Below are 9,764 nucleotides of genomic sequence, written 5' to 3'. Positions count from 1 at the left end.
GCGGGGGTGGGGTCGCGGGCCATGCCGCCTCCAGGTCCGGCTAGGGGCAGAGCTGAAACCATGACCAATTTGCTTCTCCACGGAGAACCTAGCAGCCGCCCGCCCATTCCTGGCACCCGCCCGCCCGTTCCTGGCACCCGCAGCGCTGCCGAGCTGAACATCTGGCTGCTGCTTTTGCCTCACTTTAAACTCTGACTATCAAAAGCCGTTAGTCATTAATACCCAACCTTCAATAAAATGCAAGATACTAAAATAGCGCTTCGGTATTCTATGTCCTCTGAGGAGAATGGTTTGCCCTCTTGGGCAGACCATTATACCAGTTAACCCTTTAGGCACCCACTTCTCCGTCTGAAACACAGGCAGAGGGATGCACACAATGGTGTGCAAACCTACATTTTCTAAGATCTGTATCTCTCTTCTCCCTCACCTCCCCGCCCCCCCAAAAAAAAAATTTGGTGATATTTCAATACTGTAATTACCATATCCAGTAATGACCAATGAACAAACCACTCATCCAACACATTGTTTTCTTAAGTTTCTTGAAGTTGAAAGAAAGATTTGTGAACTTCAGTATTTTACCTACATGTGTTTTTCTCACCTTCTCATATTAAAACTAGCCACTTCCCATGGATCCAAGAGCTTTTCACTACCTGTAATGCTGAGGGATTAATGCTGTTGTCTTTATATATTAAAAAAAAAATTCAAGTAACTTTCTTCTAAGTAAACTTATAAATTTAAGGTCTTCTTACAAATTTAAGGTCTACAGTGGAGAATTGGCATTATACAAAGAACATCTGAAGCAATTCCGTAACACCAGGCTAAGTTTAGATGAAGTTACGACTGCAGTCACACAGATCTTTAAAACATTGATTTAAATAGGATGAGAAGATGAAGTAACTGACTCAAAAAGGTGCATCATTGCAATTTTGTTAGACATTTTAAAGTGAACTTGGTTGTAAAATAGTGATTTTTAAAATGCCATGGTGATTTCACAGCACACATTATAGACAACAACTCCAAGTACTGGCAAGAAAAGCTCTCAAACATAAATACCCAGTGTATCACCGGGCATTTGTTTATGCAAAAAGAGCAAATAAAGTAATAGGATTACTGATCCTGGGGGGAACTGTTTCCAGCTTAGGTAAGCAGACATTTGCTAAAGAGATTAAAGCTTTATACTAACCTGATAGTAACATACAACTTTTAAAAATGGTTTCAGCAGCAAATTCAACATTAAATAGAAATTATCTCCATGTCTAGTACATCCTTTTAGAAAAACAAAATTTCTCTGATGACTTAGGTTAAGAATTCAGGTCTCCCCCCATAGAAGACTGCATTGAACCACTACTGCCTAACCTGATTTTGCTTGTTAGAACTCTTTCATATACTTTAAATTAATACATATTAGCTCAAAATGTGAACTACTGCCAAGGGGTTCACTGGGGAACTGGGATACGTTCAATTTTCTGGACTGAAACAGGCAGAGAAGGGTCTGTGTTTCTAACTGTGGCAAAGCATTGTCTTTTTCCCTTGAAAAATGGAGGGAAAATGTGCATATTCATGGAGACAAAAAATCCCCATACTTATCGGTTCTAAGGAATTGCATCAAAACCAAACCCATGTCTGTAAGAACTAAATAATTTATTTCTTAAGGTGTTCGGGGGCTGGAAGGAATCCCAGTGGAAGATTATTCAACAGAGGGGCCTATTATTTTGCAAATGTACCTGTAGAGAAAGATACGTACTTGCAAGTTGCTTACAGACTTGTCAAAAGTAATTTTTATCCCCTTTACTTTGTAAATATGTTTAACTTCTTCAGCTGTTTCTTCTCTCAGAAACAAGAAGTATTGCTTGTACACACTATTGTAATAACAGTGTTTCATCTATTATTGACAGACACAAAAATGTCACAGATGGAGAGACAGGAACAAGGATTTAGATTGGGGGTGGAAAGTCCCACTTCAAATCTGTTTCACAGTAAGTCTTTTAGCAAGGTCAAAGTATTTTTTCTTTTAATGTTACTCACTGCAATCTTTGCCCTTCCTGGTTAGACCTGAAGACAGAGAATCTAAGCATTTATCCAGATTTGAAAGAGCTTGCCCAAAGAGTATGAAGGCATCAAGGGAAGGCAGCATACCAAAAATACAGCTTAGCAACTCACTAGGAGGGACAGCAGTTATCTAACACCACAGCCTAGGCAGCCCTCCCGTTCAGGGAGATCATTGCTTTGGATGAAAACTACTGTTCTGGCGTTATTACCTGCAGAGGAGAGGTAAACAACTTGTAAACCTCGACATCCAATTTTCTCGATCCAAAGGAAATTTCCTTGTTTCTGATGGTGTTACTACTCAGAATTCCTCTCAGATGATTTGGTTGCGAAAACAAAGGCCATCTTGTGCATATTGATTTTCAACTCACTTCCTTTTAGTAGTGACCTAATTTCTTCTGAAAGAATGAGCCTACTACCAAACGCTAAAGGTGAACTAAGACAAAAAGATTCTTACAAAGGAATGTTCTCAGCATGTCCTCTTTCAAAGACATTAGAAATGTCATGAGTGCAGTCACATGCCAAAACAGTGATAGTCTCCTCACCATTACAAAAACCACCTGGCAGTAAAAACCACCACTCAACTCTAATACAGAACTTTGCCTTCCAGAGATCTCAAATAATCTTAGAAAGCTGGCAACAGAGCAGAGAGAAATCATGTAACTTGCCACAGTTAGTTGCAGAACTGAAAAAAGAATGACCTTGGAATAGAGTAGGACCAGCTCTAGCCCAAAGTAGCAGGATCACATCAGATTGCAGGATCACCTCCAAAAATAGGTTAAACCCCATATGAAATTCATCAGTAAAATAATGGGCTGTCCAACTGGAAGTCATATGAGAAATATTAACTTTGTGTAGTAAAAATTATTTCTGATGCTTCTGTCTACAATCAATTGTTAACTAACAACCTGAACTCTAAATAAGCCACCACTTGTTTAAGGAGGAAATATGCTGTAAATTTACCTTTCAAGAAGTGCATGGGAGGAAGATGAAACTATAATTCTGAAATTTAATAACAGATTTTTCTGGTTTAAACCTGGCTTTAAATTATGTTTTATTTCCAAGTGGTTTTCATTTTATTTTTACAAGAACAATATGAGGTACATCTGGCCTATTACATACTTACACAACAGGTCCATGAACAGTTCTTTTTAACTTTAGGAGGGTCTATTTCCTTCTTGCTCTACATTTGATACTTTATATGATCACCTCTGAGATGCCCTACAATAAAGAGATGGGTCAATGAAAATGAATTTGAAGGAAAACAGGTAATAAATTCTAAAGAAACAAAAAGTAAACACGAACCATAGAAACACAATACCAGTAAAGTATTTGCAGTCATGAGTGAAATTGATTTAGGGAGCAGGGTTAGGGTGTTCTTTTTCTTCTGACTGCAACAGCAATGACCATAAAATGTTAACTACTCTCAGTGCACTATTTTCCACTTCCCTGAAGGATGCAGGTTCTTTTAGCACAAGATGCAAACCAAAATATTAAAAGATCTGTAAACTACTACATCCTAAGCCATAATGGCTAATCCTAACAAAGACCACCCTTTATGCTACAGCGAAGAAAAAGTTCGCATCTCCCAGTACAGTCTTACTAAAGTGCTTTGTAACATGGTCCTACTTTCCTCCCCATCCCAAAGTCTTAAACTACAGAAAAGCAAACCCAGATCTGTAGGACCTTGACTGAGAGCCTACCCCCTAAGCTGCCAAGAACCTTAAACACAAGTATGTGTGCTTTGAGTAACTCTCCTCTGCCTCACTCTGCCTAGTCATTGTGCAAAGGTACGTAATGATCCCTATTAAACTTGTCTTCTGGAAATTCATCATAAATTCTTCCTGCTCTGCAATTTAATTTGTGCCTCTGAGATAACATTTGAAGTCAGGTATTGACATCCATGACTGAGCAAACAGCTTACATCAGGTAACATCCTGGTTTGCACACCTATAGAATTGACAAAATCCTTTTTCTTGGAAACCATGTTTAAACAGGCAGTCATCCACAGCCAGTTCTGTACCGTATTTATTCTTTCCTTCACTTTCTTTAAGTTAATTTACTTTCTAAATAGAAACATCCATTCCAGTTCAATGTCAAGGTGCAAAGGTATATTTTATTTTCTCTCTACTGCTGAGAAGTGGAAGCAATCGTGATCTTTCTGAAGAAAAACAACAATGAAATAACCAAATAAATGAAGAAGTCCATAACACTACAGGCAAAGAAGAACATAACAGGCAGCAGCAAGTGTGCTGATACTCTAGCAAGTGAAATGACATGTCTTCCACTGGATATTACAATAGATTAATATAACAAAAGTGCAGTTGATGCTTTTAGTTTTAAGTTCAATCTTTCAAGACCACAAAGTACATTAGTCCCATAAACCTGACAGGATCAGTTGAAATTCAAACACAAAAAATAGCAAGTGGCAAGGAAGTTATGGAGAGCAAAGCAACAAAAAGCAGAACAACATTGGCACCAGATCCCCTTAACTTTCCTTTGCTTCCTGCTCCTTCAGAGAACTGAAACAACCTCCTCCACAGAAAGAGCAGATCCAGGACCTGGACAAACACCAACCCAGAAATATGGTTAAAGCCTGGAGTGACAGGAAAAGAGGGAATGACTTCAAATGAGTAGGTTTAGATAATACGAAGAAATTCTTCCCTGTGAGGGTGATGAGATAACTAGACCATGTTGTCCAGAGAAGCTGTGGCTGCCCCACCTCTGGAAGTGCTCAAGGCCAGGCTGGACCAGGCTTGGAGCAACCTGAGATAATGCAAAGTGTCCCTGCCCATGGAAGGGGGCTGGAATGAGATCATCCTAAAGGTTCTTTACAATCCTGGTCATTCTATGATTCCAAAGCACACTTAATTGGAACAAAATAAAAGATATGCTACAGAGAACTCAAGATGGAGAAGTTTGTCTAAAGACAGGAAGAGACTACAAGTAGTTGGAGGTAGAAAGAACAAATTTTTATACTTCTATGGGTTGAAATTTAGTTTACCACATGATTATTAGAGAACAAAAGAAGTTTAAACCTAGAAGATTGAGTCTGACGTAGGAACAAGAGAAAACCATGGTACAGATACACATTTGCATCCTTCAAGATTAAAAACAGACACTTAATTGTGCTGTTGAAATAAAAGCAACTGTCTGTTCTTTTGGTTTCAAAAATGGTTACTTACCAATCTGCAGTTTGCAGCAAAGGGCACGTAGCAGAGCTATTTATAGAGAGGAAGATGCAGTCACAAACACACAAACAAGCTGCCCAGCACAAACTGCTAAGCTTTTGCTGATGTCCTCCTCCATCATTCTGGAACAGCCATTTCTTGCAATACTTAACAGTGCAACCACACTCAGAACCCTGTAACTGAAAGACTTTTTCATTTGCAACATTTCTCTAAACACACTTAGAAAATTTTGGGATAACATGGTATTTAATGCTAGTTTCTAAACAAAGTTTTCCAATGATTGCTCTTTCAAAAGTTTTTAAATAAAAGTTTATTACAGAAATTATTTTGAACAAAAAAAGACAACAGTATCTCTTGTAATTTAAAAAAAGGTAACATTGTATTCATGCCCTATAAGGTGAACTGAAGAAACGCTACAGGTATTTCTTCTGCTGTCATTCTGTGACGCTTTCTAGTATGGATTAACTCACATCTGCATCACAAGAATTGAGTATTATCAGTCCCTTTCCATGCTTCTCTCCAGAAAGTGCTGCATATTAACAGAAAATATTGCAGACAAACCACAGGTCTATTCATTCTGCAGTATTGGAACCAGTGTCTAGGAAAGAAAAGAGAAAGTGAGACTAATACACACCCCCACTGAAAACAGGGAACCAACAGCATTCTCTAATACCTTCCCCAAGTTCTAAAGCGTTCCCCAAGCATTGTAGAACATGTTCTGTACGTACCCAACTCCCTCTGCTGCTCTCAATGCCATGCATGAACTGCTTGTGCTGTTTCCCTTCACTTAGCAACACTGAAAAGAGCCAGCACAAAACTCCAGGGCTGTGCACACAGATGCATTAAAAATACTAAAAGCTTTGCTCTAACACGTAGTGATACACAGACCCTTCACTGCAGTCAGCCACAAGCGCATCAGGCTATGAGCTGCTAAAGAGAGAGGCTTTTGCACATGCAGCAGCATAAGCTCTGATGGAGTGTGGGCTATAGCTTATTATGCATTTTGAAATAGATACAAGAACAAGCGTGATCTTCATAAAGCAACTGAGAACAATTCTCTGTTCTGAATCACCACTTTGTCAGAATCACCAATTAACACCAGTGCTGCTTTTGATACACTACCATTACTGCTTTCTTGGTTTTAGAGCTGTGGAAAAAGTATGTAACTCAAATATGGAGAACGACAAGCCAGGGTTTACTACTATTCCTTCAACAAGTCAACTTCTCGTGGGAAATAAAAACCAGTTGTAATGTTAATAGCAACTTCAAGTCAGCCAGTTGTTTAAATCTTATCTGCACAATTTATCAAGAATGAAAACGATTAATACCTGGAAAGTAAGGTTTCCTCCACTAGCTATAATAAGCACACAAAAACTAAGCAGTAAGATTATATGCTTGGCTAATACGAGAAGTTGGGCAAACAATAAATTCTGTCAACTCTTTAGAACTACAACTTGAAGTGACTATTGTAATCGTGCCAGGATCAGGAAGCCATGAAGAACCTGTTTCAGAGGTCTATGGTGCATTTAAATAAAGCCTTTTCCATGGTCAGTTCCTGCTTTCAGCATCACTCTCCAAGGACGAAACAAGTGGCACCATTTCACACAACTTTAGCAATACTCTGCCACACTGATGGTTTTGAAAGTTATAAAGCAGTTTGTCACAAAAGTCACTAAATTACTTTTTCCAGTAAAGAATCTCAAGGAACATGGACAAAGTAATCCAGTCAAGCAGATATGGATTGTAAACTCCCACAAGCAGTGTATATACAGAGGGTCTGTTAGGCAACAAGAAAGTCTTATGACTTGCAAATGCAAGCATAAGCTTTTCATGGGCTTGTGTCCTCAACTATCAAATCCAGAGAATGATGCTTAGATACTTTTCTCAGACAATTCCTTGCTCAAACAGTTGAAGCACCCTTCAGATTCAGTAAAACATGGTGCTATCCTAACAACCAGGTTAATACTAGAAAACTCACCACACAAAAAATAAAGATTACTTCTGACTTTCTAATTGCTCTAGTATTACATACTTCCCAACACCAGGTGCACAGCAGTCCCTAACGCAGTTCTACCTCATGCTTATGAGTCAGGGAAGCATTTAGCTGGCTTTTGTTTCATCTCTCATCAGATGTAAAAGGGAATGCAGAGCCCTACTTCTGTCTAAGTCATACAATCAATCTGGCTTTAGTAAAACACTTGGTCAAAGCTTTCTAAAAACAACCAAGTCTCATGTCTCAGCCTATTTATATCGTATTTCATACTTACTTTTTCCATCACATGCTACAATTTTCACTTTATCCACTTTCACAAGTTCAGTGACCTCCCTAAATTCGACATCATTCAGTACAAATGTCCATACGTTGTCACAGAACCTGTAAGTGTTCAGAGACCCCTATAAAAAGACAAAAGACATTTTCAATAGGACGCATCTCGAAAGCAACAGAAAATATGATGAGTATCTACTGAACTATGCCCCTTCTAGAACAAGATTTGCTACAAAGCCAACAGTGGACCTGAATGCATACAAACTGGCAAGCAAGAAATTCTGAGGAAAACTGGAGTTTAAATGCCCTCCAGTGGCTGAAATTTTCAAGACCAGTGATGTTACAGGTTATCCAAGGGGAGGCTCCTCAGGCAGGCTAAGAAGTTTTACAATTTTTCTAATGGGTACAAAGGATCAGTAGCAGAAAAAATTTCTTAAAATATTGGGCCATAAGAAAAATCAGCTACAGCAATGATCATAACAAGATGTGGATTCTGTAATTGCTTAAAGTAGTAGCTTCAATAAAAAATGATGACAAAACTGACATATGTGACATAAAGGGGTATCCCTCCTATTTGACGTATTACTGAGAATGTCAATATGGAAAACTTGTGGCCTTCACTTCTACATATTTTAAATGGATATTCTTGAACTTAAACTCCAAGTAACATTTTTTAAATTTATCCACTAAACACATGCTAAACTGTTTTCTATACCATGCTACACATACAAAACAAGTTAAGTGCGCTAGAGAAATTATGCTATTTTTAACATCTCTATATTGTTTAAAAATCTAACATCTTAGGAGCCCATATCATTCATGTGTTCTACACAGAATGTAGGGAAGTATTATGACAAAAGTTAACAGGAAGCTGGGTTTTGTGTTTTTTTTTTTTTTTTTCTTAACATTACATTCAAGCTGACATTTAACAACTTGCTGGCTATCGAACATCAATTAGGGTGGCTGACTGGGAATCCCCTTCTCCCCCAAACTTATTTTTCTATGATACCTACAGAAAATAGCTACAAAATGAGCCAGTGAAAGGGTAGATCTAAAACTCTCTCTTCACATTACTCACGTGGCTGAAAATCTAGCCTCACCTCACTTTTGCTAGGGACAGCTGCGAGAAGCAAAATCTCCCTCCTCATCTGCAAGACACTGAGGATGGCAATGTCATCCATCAAAAAAGCATTTCCCTCTTCCCTGATTCCATCGTCTAATTTTTGCATTCATTCAAAAGATCCCTGGCAGAACTAGGTAACGAACCTTACAACTGCATGTAGAATATACATGTAAACAGTCATTATTAGAGCCAAAATGGACCTTCTTAAGTTCTTGTTTAGAGAACACAGCTTTTAATGACATTCTGCATCAACACTGAGCTCCTGTATTTCATGTAAAACTATTAGATATAATTTCCTTACCCTGAAATTGACTCTGTTCCTGACTCGCTGTGCCAGTGCTGAATTTATAGCTTTATCAAACTGAAGTAGCACCTGAAGGGCCAACTGAGGTGTGATTTGCTGTGACTAAAATAGTTTAAAAAAAAAAAAAAAAAGTTTTGAGTTGTTTCAAAGTAAGTTTAAACATGCAGTAAAAGTTTAAAACATCAAAACAAAGTTCACATGAAGCAAATCTCTAGAAGATCAATCAGCAGAAATATTGTTCCTGTATTTATTTCCATTTTTGTATTTAAATTCTGTGCTACACAAAGATCTCTTATAATAAATATTTACTGGAAATAACTGGACGAGCAGCAAATTGACTGCAATGTTCCAGCTTAACCTGGCTGTTCATTTACTGGGCCACATGAGATTATGCCACTTTACATAAAACACTTTCCTTCACCCAGAATGTAAAGAAAAAGACATCACAAGTGAATAGAGTACCAAACCCTTATGATTTCAATCAGTAAGTTTCCCAAACATTGTCAATAAGTACCCCGATCCAGGAACCACAAAGCCGTTCAGATAAAAACCTCCGTCTTTATTAAGCTACTCGCCCAGACCCCAAGCCCCCAACCTGTATGAGCTCATCCAGACTCTCCTGAAGGCTGTTCCCCAGCGTGGTGTTCCTATACAGCTGATAGGCCATGGTTCACGGCGAGGGCTGGACACGTCCTGGTCATCCACGGCTGCGCGCCTGTGCTGTCCTCGCTCTCATTGAAAACAAACAAAGATAACAATAAAGCCCTCTACGCGCAAAGCCGAGCCGGCCAGGCACACGCACAGCAGGGCACGCACAGTGTAAGAGGCCACCCA

The 9,764-nt window shown here is 38.7% G+C and overlaps 2 protein-coding genes across 3 annotated transcripts in view; both read right to left on the bottom strand.

The window, feature by feature from the left end:
* Window positions 1-5,464: 5,464 nt before the first annotated feature.
* The window catches only part of GTF2A2 (general transcription factor IIA subunit 2), a 13,036-nt gene continuing 8,736 nt past the window's right edge, over window positions 5,465-9,764 (bottom strand). Inside the window, exons 1-5 of one of the 2 annotated variants that reach the window (XM_017737496.1) lie at window positions 9,747-9,764; window positions 9,526-9,661; window positions 8,928-9,032; window positions 7,505-7,631; window positions 5,465-5,835 (exon numbers count right to left, since the gene is read on the bottom strand). In XM_017737496.1, coding sequence (XP_017592985.1) covers window positions 5,810-5,835; window positions 7,505-7,631; window positions 8,928-9,032; window positions 9,526-9,597 — 330 coding nt within the window. In that variant the 5' untranslated portion in view covers window positions 9,598-9,661; window positions 9,747-9,764 and the 3' untranslated portion in view covers window positions 5,465-5,809. The remainder of the gene's footprint in view (window positions 5,836-7,504; window positions 7,632-8,927; window positions 9,033-9,525; window positions 9,662-9,746) is intronic. The other variant, XM_017737490.1, reaches the window with a different exon arrangement.
* BNIP2 (BCL2 interacting protein 2) overlaps window positions 5,531-9,764 on the bottom strand; it is a 21,993-nt gene continuing 17,759 nt past the window's right edge. The window contains exons 10-13 of the transcript XR_001863017.1: window positions 9,526-9,661; window positions 8,928-9,032; window positions 7,505-7,631; window positions 5,531-5,835 (exon numbers count right to left, since the gene is read on the bottom strand). The gene's annotated coding sequence lies outside the window, so the exon portion shown is untranslated. The remainder of the gene's footprint in view (window positions 5,836-7,504; window positions 7,632-8,927; window positions 9,033-9,525; window positions 9,662-9,764) is intronic.

This window comes from Corvus brachyrhynchos, unplaced genomic scaffold (assembly GCF_000691975.1).
Source record: "Corvus brachyrhynchos isolate BGI_N302 unplaced genomic scaffold, ASM69197v1 scaffold200, whole genome shotgun sequence".
NCBI classification, from domain to species: Eukaryota; Metazoa; Chordata; class Aves; order Passeriformes; family Corvidae; genus Corvus; species Corvus brachyrhynchos.
The sequence above is the reverse complement of the archived record's forward strand: the minus strand, read 5'-3'. Positions and strand labels throughout refer to the sequence as shown.